General features: G+C 46.9%; 3 protein-coding genes across 3 annotated transcripts; 1 reads left to right on the forward strand and 2 right to left on the reverse strand.

Annotated features, from left to right (window-relative positions):
* Positions 1 to 224: 224 nt before the first annotated feature.
* LOC123182610 (formin-like protein 5) lies at positions 225 to 1,993 on the reverse strand. The gene is made up of 2 exons (XM_044595244.1): positions 951 to 1,993; positions 225 to 873 (listed from the first exon to the last, which is right to left on the reverse strand). The coding sequence occupies exons 1-2, from the start codon at positions 1,956 to 1,958 to the stop codon at positions 517 to 519; spliced, it is 1,365 nt and encodes a 454-aa protein (XP_044451179.1). The 5' UTR covers positions 1,959 to 1,993; the 3' UTR covers positions 225 to 516.
* Positions 1,994 to 5,811: 3,818 nt separating this feature from the next.
* Positions 5,812 to 10,150, reverse strand: LOC123182611 (uncharacterized). Its single transcript, XM_044595245.1, has 5 exons — positions 9,970 to 10,150; positions 9,789 to 9,861; positions 6,462 to 6,513; positions 6,313 to 6,382; positions 5,812 to 6,121 (listed from the first exon to the last, which is right to left on the reverse strand). The coding sequence occupies exons 1-5, from the start codon at positions 10,057 to 10,059 to the stop codon at positions 6,038 to 6,040; spliced, it is 369 nt and encodes a 122-aa protein (XP_044451180.1). The 5' UTR covers positions 10,060 to 10,150; the 3' UTR covers positions 5,812 to 6,037.
* Positions 10,151 to 16,438: 6,288 nt separating this feature from the next.
* On the forward strand, positions 16,439 to 18,917 carry LOC123182612 (PLASMODESMATA CALLOSE-BINDING PROTEIN 4). Its single transcript, XM_044595246.1, has 3 exons — positions 16,439 to 16,781; positions 17,094 to 17,367; positions 18,269 to 18,917. Exons 1-3 carry the CDS (start codon positions 16,730 to 16,732, stop codon positions 18,591 to 18,593), a joined length of 651 nt encoding a protein of 216 aa, XP_044451181.1. The 5' UTR covers positions 16,439 to 16,729; the 3' UTR covers positions 18,594 to 18,917.
* Positions 18,918 to 19,299: the final 382 nt, after the last annotated feature.

Here is a 19,299-nt window from a genome sequence, read left to right on the forward strand (position 1 = left end):
CATGTAAGCAGCCTACTTAGGCACAACCAAACTGACCCCATGCGATAATTACCAAGCAGGCCAAAGGATAAAGCTACAACTTCAATCTGTCAAGGTCAAGAAGCGATCTAAAACTATTAATGACAACATCAGAACAAGGTGCAGTTGTGTAGGCGCGTTCATTGATAAGGAGATGAGCATGACGTACAGCTCACCTGAACACATGTTGTTTGACCAAGATCCCACAAGAACCATGACATAATTAGCGCAACAAAATGATCCACAAGTGCGACAAAATGATCCAGGCTAGATTCTCAATGTTCAAAACTACCAGTAGTACAATGCAGTAACAAATGTAACAGAGAGGCAATACAACAGTCTAAACATCGTAGTTGCGGCACAAACTCTACCATCTAGCAGGCTCCAATCTAATTTCAAGAAACATCGGTTCGGAAGAAGAACCATGGTAATGTAAGAGCAAGACAATCCCCATGATTCTAAACAAGAGGTAACATTACAAGATGCAAGACCGAGTTATCACATTTCCCCTCCAGTTCTCCTTGACTCCATGTGTACAGGCACTGGGGCTGCAAGCCCAGGCTTGCCATTGGCACTCTTCTTGCTGTTTGCAGCCTTCGTCTCAGCAGCCTCGGTAGAACTCGAGCTCTCAGAGCTCTCATCAGCCTCGGTGTTGTCCTCATTACCGCGGAAACCTACCTTCCTGTTCACAGTTGGGCGATTCATCCCATGACAACCTTCAGGATAATCGTCGAATGCGCCATCCATGCCCATCTCCTCCTGCTCTTTGAGGAGCACCTTGTCAACGAACTCCAGTATCCTGCCGAGCTCCCGGCTCACGGCGTGCTTCCCCTCCCGGATCATGGGGTCCCCTCCCTGGTCCGAAACCCACCATCAAAACCAGACACACCAATGGCATAACTGATGGAACCGAACAGAGGTCGTTGCATCACCTGGATCCCGTCGAGGCGGTAGAGCATGCCCAGGGCGGCCTCCGAGATAGCCATCGGGTCCTTGCACCGGCGGCGGCCGGAGCCGGAGAGGGACGCCCGGAGAGACGCGGCCTTGGAGCGGAGCATGGCGAGCTCCTTGAGCTGGCGCAGCGTGCGGGAGCGCCGCGCCAGGAAGCGCCGGAAGTGCTCCTGGATGGTGCGCGCCGCGAGCTCCCTCTCGGTCGGCGGCTGCGGCCCCCGGCGCGCGCGACGCGGCGGGGGCGAGGGCGAGCGCGAGCGCGGGCCCTCCTGGTGCGCGCCCGCGCGGTGGTGCCGGCGAGGGTTGGGCTGCTGGGGGTGCGGCGCGGGAGGGGAGGGGAAGCAGTGCGGCAAGGTCGTCTCGAGCGCGGCCACGCGGCGCAGGAGAGAGTGGAGCAGGAGCTGGCCGTGGTCGGGCGGGTTCGGCTGCTGGTGCTGATGCTGCGGCGGCGGCGGCGCAGGGGCGGCCGCGGGCGGCTGGGGATAGGCCGCGTGGGGGGCGGATCCCGGCTGCTGCTGGTGCTGGTACTGGTAAGCGTAGGAGGCGTAGAGATTCGCGTGGTGCGCGGCGGGATTCGGCGGCGGCTGAGGGTGGGGCTGGTGCTGCGGGTGGGGCTGGGGCGGCGGTTGGGCCTGGGGCGGCGTGGGAGGCGGGGGAGCGGAGCTTAGCAGGAGATGCGCGGCGATGGCGTGGAGGAGCTGGTCCGACGCGGGCGCCGGCTGGGGAGGCGGCGCGGGGTAGTAGCCGCACGGCGCCGGGGCGGGGGCCGGCGGGGAGCAGCCGCAGGCGCAGGCGCAGCAGGAGCAGCAGGGCGGCGGGGCCGGGTCGTGGTGGTGGTGGCGAGACATTTCCTGGGGGCGAGGGGCGATGGGATCGGCGCGGGGACGGAGTGCGGGCGGAGGCGGCGGGGGATCACATCGGCAAGGCGTCAAGGGAAAGGGAGCGGGGGAGGAAGTGTGCGCGAGTGGGAGTGGCGCCCCCGTCCCCATGTGCGTGCCCGCAGGGGGTGCCGGCCACGGCGTGGGTCGCCGACTGGTGGGGCGCGCTCTGACGTCGCCAGGGTTTATCCATAGATCTGCTCACAAGGCACGGAAATCAAGCAGCCCGTGGGTTTGCACGGGCTCGCACGAAGTGTGTTTGGTGAGGGTTTGGGGACTGGACTGTTCTGTTGTGCCACTGCCCAGTGCTGTCAGGTCGTGCCATTTCCGGCACATACCGATTCAGCCAATCCAACGGTCCAAGAGACTCCTCAAGCTACTTTCGTCGTCAACCGTTAGATTTACTTTCCGTTATTGTTACTATTCATGCTCCGCTGTTTACCGCGAGGCATCCACCTACTTAACAGCCGGGTTGTGGCTGAGCTGGGCATCGGATCTTCCAGAATTCCTCTTACAGCCTGTTTGGTAAACACTTAGGCAGAGGAATGGGAGTTTGCACAAGGGTGTTTATGAAGGGATTAGTCATGGGAAGTAGATTTTTACTCCCATTCCCTTGTTTGGTATATGATGGGAATTAGCGTGGGATAAAACTCTGCTCACGAATTAACAAGGTACCCCCGGGAAGAAATAGGTGGGAATTGGCTTCCTCAACTCCCATTCCCCTTCCTACTTAAACTCCCATTCCCTCTAATCAAACAGTGGACTTTTAATCTCCCCACCTCTCAACTCCCATTCCCCATCTCGAATTCCCCCGAACCAAACACGCTGTTAGGGATGAACCCTAAACGTATATGGCACAGCCGATGGTAATATAGCTCCCAAATCGGGGTCTCTTTCCTCGCAATTCTCTGAAATTCGTCCACACAAATCTCTACTCTGATCTCGTAGAACAACTAGGTCCTGACAAATTGGTAATCGGAGCAGTGGTTCCTCGGTAGCTTCTGATCGGATCAATTTTTTTCCAAGAGAGGCAAGAATACCCACCCAATTCCCTCCCTGTGTTGTGTGGTGATGGCGGGCGACGATTGAGGCGAGCGGTGGAGGCGTGCCTTCACTGCGACGTCAGGCGGCGGCGGATCCAGGGCGGCGCAGGAGGCGGTGTTCGTTCGGGTGCAGATCAGTAGCGCGGAGTGGTTGTGCTGGATCCCTTCCAGCAAGGTAAAATTCCACGTCCTTCGCTGATCCGTGTACCTTGGTGGCGTGGAGCTTTGGCGGCGGCAGGATCTGGAATTGAGATGCTGGTTGCCGCATCTGCGGTGGTAAAATTCCCCCTCTCTTCTCTGGATCAAGGTGATGGGGCGCTCGAAGGCAATTGATGAGGCCGAGTGGCAAGAGGTCCTCTCTCTTCGAGATGAATTTGGTGCGGTTCAACAGGAAAACGCAACGATGCGAACTGATGTGTCAAAATTACAGGAAGATGTTCAGTCAATTAGTTCCAAACAAGGCGAAATAGCTCTACAAGTTGGAGGAATTGAAAAAGTTGTGTTAGATCTGGGGAAACAATTGTCCACGATGAGTTCGGTCTTGCAGAAATTAGTGGCTCCATCTGGGTCAGGAACTAGAGCAGAGAAACAACCTGAGAAAGACCACCTAGCAGAACTGAACAGTTGAGGCAACAATTAGAAGCGGAAAAGGAAAAGACCAGACAACTGGAAGAGATACACATGCAGAAATTACCTCCAATCAGGACTGGCAGAACTACAGCACCACCTGGTTTTGGAGCTCATGCTAACTTGGAAACAGCAAGTGCTATGGGAACACCAGTAACACAAAGAAGGGGAGATCATACTCCTGCTTTCCAACAATATCAGCAACCAGCTAGAGACAGACAGTTGTGGCAGGATTACTTTAGAACCTATGAGCAGGATATGCAGGTTCAGTTCATGAAAGCAATGACAAAAGGTCCAAGGATGGATTTTCCTAGATTTTCTGGTGAAGATCCTGTTGGCTGGATTCGACAGTGCAACAAGTACTTCCAAATGGCAGGAGCACCTGAAGAATATAAGGTATCACTCTCTCAAATGTACATGACAGGAGATGCTGATGTATGGTTGAGGAGATCTGGCCTACTCAAGAAACAACTGTCATGGCAAGAATTTGGAAAAGAAATCATTAAGAGATTTTCTGCCCAAGGCTCTTATGACCTCACTGAACAATTCACTTCTCTGAAACAAGGAAGCAATTCAGTGTCAGAGTATACCAAGATGTTTGAAGATTTAATGGCTGAACTGCAGGAGGAAAATCCTACATTATCTGAACTCTGGTTTGTAAAGTGCTATGTTAATGGGATGAGAGATGGAATTAAGTACCAATTGAGACTTCTTAGACCCACTTCCCTAACTGATGCCTACTGTTTGGCAAAAGAGATTGAACCTTGTCACCCCCCTCCTGTGACACATATCAAGAAGTCAACAACTCCTTACAATAACTACTGGCAGAAAAATGTAGTGCCCACAGCAGGGAAACAGGTGATCAACACTGCAACAGCTCCAACAACTAGTAACACAAAGAACAATGAACATGTTAACAGTCATATTCAGAAAAGCAGGAAAGCAGGTGAATGTTGGAGGTGTGGAGATAAGTGGTTTCATGGCCACAAATGCACTTTAGTACCTAATGTGCACATGTTACAGCAAGAAATGGAAGAAACTGGTCCATATGAAACTGACATTGATCAACAGGAAGTAGTAGAGGAAGGAACAGAACAGCAAGAGCAAGCAATGTTTATCTCTGCACATGCTATGGGCCAGTAGCTTGTTGTACAATCTCCTACAGTAATAGTGTATGTCAATGGAAAAAGAGCAGTAGCACTACTGGATTCAGGCAGTTCAACTTCTTTTATCAGTGAACAGTTTGCTATTAAATCAAACTGTCAATTGCTCCTTGTCAGACCTAGAACGGTATCAGTAGCTAGAGGAGGTCTGCTGCTTTCTGCTGCTGTAGTTCCCAATTGTGCTTTTCAACTAGCCAAGTTGAAGTTGGAGGTAATGTTAGGTCACGGTATCTGAAGATTATTCTTCAGTTAACTGTGCCATTTCCGGCACATACCGATTCAGCCAATCCAACGGTCCAAGAGACTCCTCAAGCTACTTTCATCGTCAACCGTTAGATTTACTTTCCGTTACTGTTACTATTCACACTCCGCTGTTTACCGCGAGGCATCCACCTACTTAACAGCCGGGTTGTGGCTGAGCTGGGCATCGAATCTTCCAGAATTCCTCTCAGGGATGAACCCTAAACGTATACGGCACAACCGATAGTAATATAGCTCCCAAGTCGGGGTCTCTTTCCTCGCAATTCTCTGAAATTCGTCCACACAAATTACTACTCTGATCTCGTAGAACAACTAGGCCCTGACAAGTGCCCGACGATTCACTCGTTCTTTGTCCCCTCCACAAAAGCCTCGGGGCCTTTTCGATCCTAAATGAACGATAAATTTTGTTTCTCAAATACGCGTGTCATTTATTCAAGATTGATATGGACCAAAGACAGTAGAATTTGCTTGAAAAATACAGGAATAGTCGTTTGAATGGAACATAGACAAACACAGGAAAGTAGTCTCGATCCTACATGACTGACTTTTAAAATGGGTTCCAGTGGATGCTCTAATTTCTATGGAATAGAATGTGAGTGCCAACATTCATTTGATCCAAAGGCAATCCACTAATCCTTAGGAAAGAAATCCTGTAAAATCCTTGCAGTCCAAAGAGCGCCTGAAAGATTTGTCCGGACCACCCATGCTGAACAACGAGAGGGCAGACGACTGATTTGTGCCAGCGGAGGTGGCGGGGTGATCGCAGTCAATATGCAGCAGCCACACGATCATCCCCAGGCACACACCGCGGGGGCCCAGATCGGCAGACTACTTTCAGTTTCAGCTAACAACGGACTGATGACACAGAGGGAACAATCGAAGCGAAACACGTGATTCTGAACCTAAATGAGCAGACTCATAACAGTTCGTCGGGTATCCGAGCACAACAGAAGCTGTACAACAGCACAGGTCAAGTCAGTGAACACCAACCAGCAACCAACACAGCTCTTCAGCATATATATGGGTGTTCTGTTCCAGGCCTCTAGGGCAAAGACTACAGGGCGAAAAGAAAACAAAGCAGCAGCTAACTTGCACATCAATCTTCCTTCTTGAAAAAATTGTCCGGCAAGGCGAATTCTTCAGTCTGGCCGAAGTTATCCTTCTCGTCGTCGTCTGGTTTCTGCATTTGGTTTAACAAAACCGTGTGTAAAAATAACGTCCATACTCCCGAAACTAAGGAAAAGGAAGATTAAAGTAAACATGTCTTCAAAAGACAAGCTCTCATTTGAGTCAGCGTCGATGCAAAACAATCACAAAAGCTAAAAGAGAAGCAGCAACAAAGTAGTCCAAATCGATGAGTGTTTCAATCACCAGCATCTCTAGGTTGAAGAAGCGGTCCAGCAGTTGCAGAACTTCATCCGCGGAGAATTGTCTGTCAAGGCTGAAAGAATTCATAGGTTGTCAGCCCAGATCCCGCTAATTTCATGGAACCGCAAACTGAAGAATTCTCATATGGTCACCTTTTTCTCAAGTATTCCATGAGGCCGTATAGAATGAAGTGGCGATGAATGCCTACAAGCACACAAGCTTTAGAATGCATACTGAACAAAAATATACACAAAATTCTCCATCAGCATTTCAACAGCTGTATCCTGTATGTAACAAACATCTGCAAAACCATTTTTTGCCAAAACACCCAGTGCCAAGGCAGGACACAGGATCAGTGTGCAAAAGCTTGTAGCTCTGTGAGTTGAGCTAGTTCTGTGTCCGATTGTTTTTTTCTGAAGTTCTTTTCCTATATTCACCTTGTATGCAAGCATTGACATGTTAACAAAAACAGTGCGCGCACACACACACACACAATTAACACTAGGAGGACATTTCTTTCAGAACTTTAAACCATAAATTTTACTTTTGTGACAGATCTGAAAACGCTCCAAAGAAATCCATACTCAACACTTTCTAATTGCATGCACTCAAAGGACCAATCTATGCCAGCTAGAGCTAGCTGAGTACAGCTTTCAACAGACAGTTGGATGCCCCTCCGAAAGAAGAAACTTATGCATACAGCCGTACCCCAATTATATATGGAGGGATGGCTGTCTTCCTCCATGGTTGCTGGCCCCCATGACAGAGTGCAATTAAAAGACAAATGAATGACTAGCCACTCCTTAAAATCTCATCAAATCCAGCAAAAAGCAATCAAGATCAAGCACACTACAGAAAAAAGGTGTCGATATCTTCTAAGTTTCTTTTGATCTCTACACTACATAATATTGTAAGTTTGAATATCTATTCCTAAATAATCCTGTGCTCGTTTCGAGCTGCGAAATAAGATCTCCTAAATGTAGCAACTTTGTCAAATTAGGATAATACAGCCTGTGTGTACCATATTCTAAAGTTAAATGTTTAATGCTAATTGACCGCACAGAGATTAAAACTTAGCCCCAGCAATTCTAGTTACATAATAGATTTATGCAAAGCCTCGCCAGCACTGCTCGGAAGGGCGAGCCTAGTACAGTGGTACAGTCTCTCCACTTGTGGCCTCGAGGTCTTGGGTTCGAACCGGCCTCCATGCATGAAGCTTATGGGGCTATTTGGATATAGCCGGGAGTTGCCGCACCAAAAAATTGGCGTTGACCTGTAGGATTGGCTGCCGCTTGGATGGGGGCCAAAATTTCGGAACCATGCCAAAAAGTTAGTTCGCAGTTCAGATCTTACGCAGGCACGCGGGCGAAATGCTGGTGGCGGATTTGCTCGTCAATATATTGGTGCGCCAAGTATTGGTAGGGCGCGCATGGGCTGAATCCAAACGGGCCCTTCAGCACTGGGTACGCCCCTCGCCAGCACTGCTCGCCATGTTTCGTGGTTTCTTTTCTGCTGTTAAACTTGGTAATTGATGATAGACTATTCTTCTTAGTTGGATGCCCTTCCAAAAGAAGCAATTTATGCATACAGCCGTACCCCATTACATATGGAGTGATGGCTGTCTCCATCCATGGTTGCTGGCCCCCATGACAGAGTGCGATTAAAAGGCAAATGAATGACTAGCCACTCCTTACAACCTCATCAAATCCAGGAAAAAGCAATCAAGACCAAGCACACTACAGAAAAGAGGCATTGGTATCTTCTAGGTTTCTTCTGATCATGTGCTTGTTTGAACATCTATTCTTAAACAATCATGTGCTTGTTTCCTAAATGTAGCAACAGGATCTCCTAAATGTAGCAACTTTGTCAAACGAGGATAATACAGCTTGTGTGCACCATATTCTAAAGTTCAATGTTTAAACTGACAGCAGTGAGATTAAAACTTAGCCCCAGATATTCTAGTTACATAATGGATGCAAAGGCTCGCCAAAGCACTGCTCGGAACGGTGAGCCTGGCGCAGTGGTAGAGTCGCTCCACTTGTGGCCTCGAGGTCTTGGGTTCGAACCGGCCTCCTTGCATGGAGCTTTCGGGGCTATTTGGCTTATAGCCGGGAGTCGCCGCACCAAAAAATTGGCGTTGACCTGTAGGATTGGCTGCCGCTTGGATGGGGGCCAAATTTCGGAACCATGCCAAAAAATTGGTTCGCAGTTCAGATCTTACGCAGGCACGTGGGCGAAAACGGTGGGGGGGGGGGGGGGGGGGGGGATTTGCTCGTGCCAATATTGGCGCGCCAGGTATTGGTAGAGAGCGCGTAGGCTGAACTCAAACGGGCCCTTCAGCACTGGGTACGCCCCTCGCCAGCACTGCTCGCCAAGTTTCGTGGTTTCTTTTGTGCTGTTAAACTTGGTAATTGATGGTAGACTATTCTTCTTAGTTGGACGCCTTTCCAAAAGAAGCAATTTATACATACAGCCGTACCCCGTTATGGCTGTCTTCATCCATGGTTGCTGGTGTGGTGGCGCCCATGACAGAATGTAATAAAAGGACAATGAATGACTAGCCGCTCCTTAAAATCTAATCAAATCCAGCAAAAAGCAATCAAGACAAAACACACTAAATAAAAGAGGTGCCAGAGTCTTCTTAGTTTCTTTGGTTCTCTATGCTACATAATGTTATAAGTTTGAACATCCTATTCCTAAACATGCACTCATTTCAAGCTATGAAATAAGATCTCCTAAATGTAGCAACTTCGTCAAATGAGGGCAGTACAGCTTGCGTGTACCATATTTAATATAAATCATAGGTGGTAAGCATAAAAGATGACGAAGTTCAGTGTTGTATGTCAATTGAGTACAGTGTGATTGAAACTTAGCCCCAACAATTATAGTTACAGAAAGGATTTATGCAAAGGTTGGGCAGCATTCTTTGCCATGTTCTGTGTGTTTCTTGTTTGCTGTTTAACTTGGTACTTGATGGTACACTATTCCACATTTCAGTTTTTAGCGGTGTCATCACGACAAGTAAAACAGTGCTTCTGAAATAGTTTTGTTTTGGAAAGGTCTCTTACTCTGGAACTACCAAGTATCTAAATTACAGGAAATGGTTGGCTCTTAAGCCTGACCAAGCAAGGCTTTATGAGTTATGACACACTCAGAGTATACTCGGTTAAATGCAGGTTCTGGTATTATTATTTTTGTTGTTGTGTAAAATGAAAGTATTTAGTTGTTTCCCCATTTTTCACAACAGTAATGATAAAGGAGGCCCTGTAGGGGAACACAGCTCGCCTGAAATTCTGTATTTCCTCAGAGGCCCATCTTCCTCACATACTAAACTATTCCCTCCGTCCCATAATATAAGTGCTTTTTTTAAACTAGTGTAGTGTCAAAAACGCTCTTATATTATGGGACAAAGGGAGTAAGTATAAAGAATGGACACAGATAGATGCGTTACTGGTATCCACAACGGCGAAGCATCACACCTTTCAGTTTGGAGGGAGGGTAGAACTCGAGAGCCTGGAGCAGCCTCAGCTCCAACTCCACCTGCGACTGCTCCTGCGACACGAGGGAAACGCATCAGGCCACGAGACCACGCGCGATCTTCAGAGGTGAAAACAGAGGAGGGGGTGAGGCGGGGGAGGGGGCGGGGGAGTCGGGAGGAACCTTTGGAAGGGAGGACGCTGATGAAGGCGGCGCCTGCGCCGGCGACTGCGCGGACAGCCCCTCCTGCTCCTCGTCGGCGGCCGCCTCCATACCCGAACCCTTCACGTGCGCCACCACGAAATTGGTTGGGGAGCCCGGTGAGCGAGACGAAGAGACTGTGGTGGGTCGGGTCAGGCTTAGAGGAAGCACGGAACAAGGTGGGTGCTGGCCTACCAACGGCCCATTGTTGTTCAACTGTAGGCCGTGTGGGTATGAGGGGAAGCCCAGGTTGAGTCAAACCCTATTCCGCGCCTTAAGCTTCAGTTACAGGTTGAGGTTTGTCTCAAAAAAAAAAAAGTTACAGGTTGAGGTAAATACATTTTCCAAATACACTAGAAGTCTTAGAATTTGCGCGCAACGTTCAGTTTGACGTATAAACTTGCGTGTTTCTGGTCATCTAACTTGCGCGGACATGCAAATACGGTCACATTTTCCATACATGGGTGTATTTCCTGCCTACGTAGCACGCCAGCATGGCCAGGGCCGATGTTTTTTTAAAGAAAAACCCTCGTTTTTTTACTTTGAATAAAAGCACTACAACAATAGTTGCCCGCTGGGTCCCATCGTCAGTGTAAGTTGTAAATATATTGGGTCCATTGTCAGTGGCTAGTGCACGTGATGTTTTTTTTTTAGTTTTTACTTTGTACAAAAGCACTCCAACAATAGTTGTCCGCTGGGTCCTACGGTCAGTGTAAGTTGTAAATATATTGGGCTGGAAAAAATGGGACGAGCGAGTTCTGACCAACGACCTATTGGAATGGAGCTAGCGACCTATCCACCGCAACTGATCGTACTTGGTATTTTATTTGGACTACTAAGGTATATAACCTTTAAAATAAAAGTACACATTCTGAATATATTTTCCAATTTAAAATTATTGGAATTTGAACAAAATTTCCGTTGATTTGTTCGAAAGAAATTTACGTACATTCATTATGAACTATATTTCTTTTATATAGGTTATTCAAATTCAAATAAAAATTAGTTGATTTGTCTGAAAAATCACGCACATTCATTATGACCCATATTTTCTTTTATCTAGATTTTCAAATCTAAAGTTATTTGAATGCAAACATTTTTTTATATTTGTCCCAAACAAATTCGTATATTTATTGGGCACTATATTTCCTTTTATCCTTATTTTCAAATTTTAAATTATGTTAATCAAATAGGGCTGGACGAAAAGCTCGAAGCTCGCGAGCGTAATGAGCGCTCGATAGTTCGGCTCGTTTCAGCTCGTGCTCGTTAGTAAATGAGCAAGTCGAACCGTACTTTTTGCTCGTTAAGATTAACGAGCTTAACGAGCGAGCAAACGATTTTCACGAGCTAACTCATTTAGCTCGATACTTTTCAAAAGTTTGATACGAGACCCCGAGTTCAAATCAGCACATACTAACAAAAGAGTTGATAATTAGCCCAGACTAGGGGTTCGACACTTCTCCTAGACCTAGGAGCATGCCGAGAGGAGACCCTAGAGTCAACCAAGATCCAGCCGCCGGGAACCAAATGCCTTGTTCAATTTATACCGTTGTGAATTTTTAATGGGATCATGGGATCCTTTTATGTTGTTTATTACCATAAAATATTTGTTTAATTTATTCCATTGTGAATTTTTTATGGGATCATGAGATTCTTTTGTGTTGTTTATTACCTTAATGAGCACTCATGAACGCTCGCGAGCATAACGAGCCCATAACGAACCGAGCCGAACAGAGGTTTTAGCTCGTTAATATTCGTGAGCTTAATAATAACAAACTTAACGATAATGAGCTTAATGATAACGAGCCAAACGAGCCGAGCAGCTCGTTGATCCAGCCCTATCAAAACAAAAAAAAAGATGATTTTTTCCAAAAAATGATGTACATTATTCTTCACATATAATTTCTTTCAGCTAGATTTTGAATTCATAATAAATTATGTTGATTTGTCCGAAAGAAATTTACGTATATTCATTATGAACTATATTTTATTTAATTTAGATTATTCAAATTCAATGAAAAAAATAGTTAAGTTGTCCGAAAAAATTACGTAAATTCATTTTGACCTATAGTTTCGTTTATCTAGATTTTCAAATTTAAAATTATTTGAATTCAAAAATTCATTTATTTGTCCAAAAGAATTTATGTACATTCATTCTGCACTATATTTTATTTTGTCTACATTTTTAATTGAAATTACTCGAATTCATGCAAAAATAGTTGATTTGTCCGAAAATACACGTACACTCATTCTGCACTATATTTCCCATCTAGATTTTTAAATTTAAAATTACTTGAATTCAAACAAAATCTAGTTGATTTGTGCGAAAAGTTTATCTAGAATATAAGTAATTTTCTTAAATAGAAAAAAGAATACATAAGATAAATTGTGTTTATCTATTTAAATGTCATTGTGGCCGGATGGTTGGCGCTCGCACACGCGGCGAGCATATGTGGTCATAGCTTAGAACCGGTGCCTTCCCATTTTCTCGTTTGGTTTCTACTTTAACTCGTACGGTTTATCTTATATAAAGCTAATTGGGCTCTGTAAACATCAATAGTAAGGAGGTCAAGTAGCTATCTAAGCAGGCGAATCATAGCAGGTCGTGTGTTTGAATCCTGCTGCCGCTCTAGCACTTTTCATTTTATGTGAGGATTTTCTGTGTAAATAAATAAAATGCAAGGGTGCTTTTTGAAAAGAAAAACAGTGCACGCGGATTACCCACTGCCTCAACCACTAACAGTGGGCCCCTGCCATGTCGGCAAGCCATGCATGCACATGATACGGTAGAAAGTACCGTATATGAATGGAAAGACAAGTTAGATGACCAGAAACATGTATTTTAGACTACCCATAGTGAGAGTAACATAGGTGATAACATCACACTTATCTAGGCAAAATAGATGATGTGTCATGTAATTAATGAAGAAATAGAGGCATGTGGTAACATAGCTAGTTACTATAACATCATACATATCAAGAAAAGATGAGTCTACAACGTAATAAATGAAGTGATGCATGACACAACACATGAGGAGGTAGTAACATAGACTAGTAACATATGCATGTTACTACTTTAAGTTACTCCCCACTATGACTAGTCTTACAAATTTATGCACCAAATTGACCGTCGGGTACAAGTTCTGTGACTTGCGGTGTATTTACCTCTTACAGGTTTTGGGCAAACCGACGCACACATACTGTCTCCACCTTGGGCTTGGCCAGTTTAACACTTTTTCTTGTAAGAGTTCTAGTTTGTTCTCTATTTCACATTCTGCTCCGGATTGTATTTGGGAGACATTGTATGAGTTTATTACTTAATCAGTGAAATGCCAATGTAAGAAAAAAACGTTTGTCGCACGTCCTCGCAGAGTACAAATCGTATGTTGTGGCCCCAGGTTCTTGTTCGACCGGTGCACCCAGTTTTTTTCGCACCACTTTTAGGAAACTTCTAGAAGATTCCAACTTTGTCTAAAAAATATATATTATATTCCAACTATGTTTTCTGGAGCTGTTTTCTACTGGTTTATTTTAGGACGAATTTTCAGTGGTTTACCATTTTTCTTTTTCTTTTTTCATGCATTTGTAAATTCGTGATATAATTTTAAATCATGCACTTTCCTTAAATTCACAAAGATTTTTCAAATTCATAAAAATATTTTAAAAATTAAAATCGTTCCTCTTTTATTTTTTATTTTTCAAAATCCATGAACTTGATTTAATTTCATGGAATTTTCTTAAATTCATAAATTTTTCCAGGTTTATGATCTTTTTTTCATTTTTTTGTGATTTTTTTTCTAAATTCATGAAAAAATTCAAAACCCATGAACACTTTTTCAAATGCATGAAAAATTCCAAATCCCTAATTTTTTTCATGAATTATTGCGTCACATGATGTTATAATATAAATAATCATGTCTAGCTATTTTGCCTGTTGCAAATCTCCGAAATGGATTATTATTCGACAAGATATGGTCTTGTCAGAAAATAATCCAAGTAATAGTGTCATTATCTAAATTATTGATGACACTTGTCGTCATTATATATTGACAAAAAATCAATCCGTCAAGGACAAATGTGGAATAAACATGTATGAGAACACCAGAGTAGAAATATATGGGGAAAACAACGATGGAGGGGTTAGATATGCATATATCTTATCAATTATTCATCCGCGTATTAAAGCACTGTCAACACGAGCTCAAACCTCATGTCACATTTTTCTTGAATCGAGATGTCAGAATCGCAAAGCTTTCTCCTTAGCGTACATCTTCATATGCCTGCTTTCCTTCGAACTAACTGTTTGTATGCTTTCAAAGCCTAGGTCACACATGTACAGTTTTATTTTGTCGATCTAAAGAGGGAGACATTCGGGGTGGTGAGGTGCCTCCTATGTTTCAAGATTGTAAAGATTGACCGACTGCATATCCAATGGCACACGAGGTGGCTACGTTTTGTAATGGCGTGAAGTGTGGCCGGGATTTGTACAACGAGGTTTCTTCCCGCGTGTTAAAACTACTCAAAACTGATTGTTCAAGATTTTCTATTTTTTCCGAACCAAATGCAACAACACTCGGTATATTCATAAGCTACAACTCAACTAAAGAATCATTTACAGCCGAACACTAAAGATATTTAGAATGTCAAAACAACTTCAATCCTCCTAATGTATGCAACAACACTCTGTATATTCATAAGCTACAACTCAACTGAAGAATCATTTTCTAGAGGAACACCAAAGATTTGTAGAGTATCAAAACCACTTCAATTCTCCTAATGTGTATATGTTTATATGCATATCCATCTTTACTGCACAAGCTCTACAAATCTACTCCCTCCGTCCCATAATGTAACACGTTTTTTTATACTACGCTAGAGTCAAAAAGCGTCTTACATTATGGGACGGAGGGAGCTGTTCATCAAAATATTTAAGATGTGGGTTTTAGTCACATATGCATTCATCAAATTTTTTGTAGTGATAATTTTAATTCCAATGGATGTCCGGTGAGACTAAAACCCACATCTTAAATATCATTCATATGTGACTTCAAATTTATATATTTGCCCATTATAATGTTGAATATCAGGTTGCACTTGCTCTCACATGCAAGGCAGTGTAACTTATTAGTAATTTTGGCGGGCTGAAACTTTAGGAGAGGAGCTCCTCGCCCCGCCATATCGGGTCAGCGCCGCGCCTCCTCCCCTGCACCGGCTCCAGCTTCAGCCTCTGCCACCGCGAGGCCGCACGTCGCAACTCAACCTCCTCCATGTCCCGCCTCCCGCTTTGGACTCTGTCACCGCGAGGCCGCATCCCCACCGTTGCGCCTCATAGCTCAATCTCCTCCTTGTCTCGTCTCCATGCTTTAGCCGCTGTCAGTAGGCTTCCCCGTGCAGCCACGCCTCCGCTCAAGAACCGGTGAGAAAAAAATATTTGCGGGGAAGAGATTTGCAAGAACTGAGGTAAGTAGCTGGCGACAACTTCACTAAATTGTACTACCATCCCATAAAACGTTTTTTACAGGAATTTTTTTGGGAGCTATTCGAGTTGCTCTTATCATTGCCGAGACGTTTCTCCTATAAAATTCATCTCCCGCCTTATTTGTTATTTTACCCCTGTTTGTACTTTCCGTCCAAGTTTAGTGTTGTTGTGCTAACACTCGGGTCTTTTCTTTATTCGATGAGTCTGATTAATTGTTTTTTTGGGGGCGAGTATGGTTAATTGTTAACTTTGAATGGTGATAGGCATAGTGATTGTTTTGAACAAATAACTGTAGTGCCTTTGTCAGCATGTTAGATATAGGTCCCTACCACTCACAAGGAACAAGCCATTTTTGCCATGTACACGACGGGCCAGTGCCCACATGTGAAGGACACACCACACCACGAAGCAAGAGGACACAGGAAGAGGGTAAACGTCCCATGTGAGAAACACCCAGAAAACGGTCGACGCAGGCCATGTGAGAGCACCGATCATACGGGGAAACAAAAGCGAGCGCAAAAGCACCTCACTCCCCAGCAAGATCGACGTCAAGCCACGCTGGAGTAGTGCAGAATCTAGTAGTAATAAAAAGATATATGTCACAAAAAATAAAGAGCAACAAGTACCATCCGACCGTTAATCCGCACTGCCGACTGGCCGTCACCACTCACTTTATTTTTTGACAGTGGCTCACCACCGCATGCACACTGCGCGAGTAGTAGTAGTAGTACTGGTTTGGTGGAGAAATAAAGCCGTCCCGGCCGAGCGCAGCGCAGCAGCACAGTGCCGCATGCCCGCCGCATCGGCTCTCTCCCATGCCATGCCGCGCCAAAGCGGGACAGCGCGGCCCAGAGCGCCCTGCACGCCTTTGCACGAGCCGCACAGGACGATCCATCCGTCGATGACTCACCACCGCCGCTTGATGCGAGCGAAATAAAGCCGTTGGCATGCGGACACGGCCCGGCTCGTCACCCCGTGGCAAGGACACTGGCGCACGGTCGCACGCCGACGCGTCCAGAGACACCTCTAACTCCACCTCCAGGGGGCGAGCGAACGAACGGCTCGATGCGGGTTTGTGCGGCCGGTGTTCGCCGATAAAAAGGGGCCGCGCTCGGGAGCTTGACCGCACTGCACACTACCACACTCCCCACTCTCCCACGCCACGCCGACTAGCTTCCTCCATTACCCTCCTCCTTTGCTTGCCCAGACCTCGGCGAGGCTCCGGCGAGAGAGCGAGAGCGAAAGCTCCCTTCCGCTGCTGCAATGGCGGTTCCTCTGGTGCTCATGCTCTTGGTCGCCATGTTCACCGGCTCAGGTCAGCGGCCCCGACTACTGGCTCTGCGCAAACATAGTAGTTTTGCCTGCCTAGATTGAGTTCCTAGGTTTCTTTCTTTTCCATGCACTCCCCGGACCTGAATCTTTCTTGCTCTAGAGCACTTAATAAACTTTCCTTGTATGTTCTTGAAATCTTTTGTCTCTAGATCAGGGATGTTGTTGCTATTTGTGCCCAGTTTCCCCCATTTTTCTCCATAGCTGTAGATAGAAGAAGAAAGATTTATTTCCTTGCTAGATATAGATTCGATTCGAGGGCTTATTATTGTTGTTTGTGTGACTGGTGAGGTAGCAGATGCGATGTACTGCGTGTGCAAGTCGGACGCGAACCCGGTGGCGATGCAGAAGGCCATCGACTACGCGTGCGGCAAGGGCGCCGACTGCACCCAGATCACCTCCAGCGGGCCCTGCTTCCAGCCCTCCTCCGTCGTCGCCCACTGCTCCTACGCCTGCAACAGCTACTACCAGAAGAACGCCGGCATGGGCGCCACCTGCGATTTCATGGGCGTCGCCACCCTCACCGGCGCCGACCCCAGCGCCGGATCCTGCAAGTACCCCGCCAGCGCTAGGTAACCACCCTCCCATCTACTACTACTTGTACTCCCACATGCCTCCCTCACATGCTTGCTTGGCTTGGAGCATGCTTACTACTCTACTAGATCAGTGAATCTGTTTATTAAAGGATTTGGGGGCATTTCCCTTTTAATACTCCTGATTCGTGTACTTGAATCTGGGAAGTAGAGCATCTTAAGCGAAATGCGGTATGGGCTCTGACTGACTGCCCCTGACTGGTGTCATGAGTCGCTGCGCATAGTTTACTTGGTGTTATTAGTGCGCCGTAATCTAGATTCTTCACACGGCCGCACATACACCACGTACACACATGATAGTTAATTCAACGGGGCCTTGCTAGTTCAGGGTTCATGGTTACCAGAGTTACCGAGCGCTACCAGTATACTGAAGTGTGCACTACCATGTTTCAGTTTGCAATATGCAAACACAAAGCTGATCTGAAAAATCATTGGCAAAAGCTGTCAAAGTAGATTCGGGGAATATGTGCCGTGCCCACTAATGATGCACGAATATTACAGTACATCTGCAGCTAAACAACATATGCATCTTCACATAGTAGTACCACTACTGATGAACACTCTAGTAGCTGTGTGTTCTCCCTTTGGTACTGTTCTTGAGTTCTTGCTTTGCCCATGTGAAGCAAAAGGTGTCTGAATCGGATATTTCTAGTCCGAGCTTAAAGGGAGGTCCATCTTTCTCCGAATGCCACCCGTTCAAAGTTGCATTGAACCTGGGCAAGCGCGTCGGCATCATTGCATCTGCATTATATATGCAATAGATAGATTGGAAGCAACTTTCTCGCTTTTCTGAAGATGGGACGTGTGAAACATTTCGCCGTGCAATGTACTGACTGACCGACGCTGTATGTGTGCGCTTTGTGTACGTTTCTTTGTGCAGCGGCGTCGGCACTGGAGCAGGCACCGGCACCGGCGGCATGGGAACCGGCGGCACAGGGACAGGCACCGGAGGCATGGGAACCGGCACCGGAACCAGCACCGGAACGGGCACGGGCGTCGGCACCGGCACCAGCACCGGCGGCATGGGGAGCATGACCCCGCCGGGCGCGACCAGCACCGGGATGCCGGGGAGCCCCTTCGGCGGCGGCGCGTACGGCCCGTCTGGCATGAACCAGGACTACAGCGCAGCCGTGGTCGGTCGCCGCGTGGCCGCCGCGGGGCTCCTCGTGGCGGCAGCCGCGCCGCTCCTCCTCCACTTCATCTGATGCGGTGGTGACCACTGGTTGGCCGGCGGAAAGGCGCGTCGGCAATGCTGGCGGGTGCGACGCCGGATTCGGTGGGCACGCCCCGCCGCTTTTGTGTCCGGCTCGCTCTCTCGCCTGCCTTTCCGGCGTCTGCGTCGTTTTGATGGTTCGATCGGACGTACCACGTCCATGAGTGCTAGTACTCTTATTAAGCTGACCACCCCATGTGGTGTTTGTACCGGTGCGGGTCGTGGTAGAGTTGATGAGATCTGGTAGGGGATTCTTTCTTCCTTCTCGTAGCGGTGACGGTGTTCCGAGACATATAATTATGTGTTGTCGTTCCAACCTCGTCTGTTTCCATGCCGCTTTTGTGCTGCTAGCTCATGATCACCGCGTCTCGTGTTGTCTTGGCGCTGGGCCTGTCGGTCACGGCCTCGCATCATCTGGCCGTCCCACCCGATGCCATGCTCCGTCTTGAGCTTGTTTTGTGTGTGCATGCACGGTGGAGTTTTGGGGGTTTCCGGTGCGGCGGCACATGGAGCTTGGACGGATGTCGGGCAAGGAGAAATATCGCGGCGATCGAGGTAGGGAGGGAGGGGTCTCGTGCTCGGAGCCAGAGCGCAGAGTCCACTTTGATCTGGACTCTTGTCTGTGGCGCGCGCACTACTGTACTCCTCGAGCGAGCGGGACACGCCGACACCGACACAGGAAAGGCTCACGAGGCGCC

This window comes from Triticum aestivum, chromosome 1D (assembly GCF_018294505.1).
Source record: "Triticum aestivum cultivar Chinese Spring chromosome 1D, IWGSC CS RefSeq v2.1, whole genome shotgun sequence".
NCBI classification, from domain to species: domain Eukaryota; kingdom Viridiplantae; phylum Streptophyta; class Magnoliopsida; order Poales; family Poaceae; genus Triticum; species Triticum aestivum.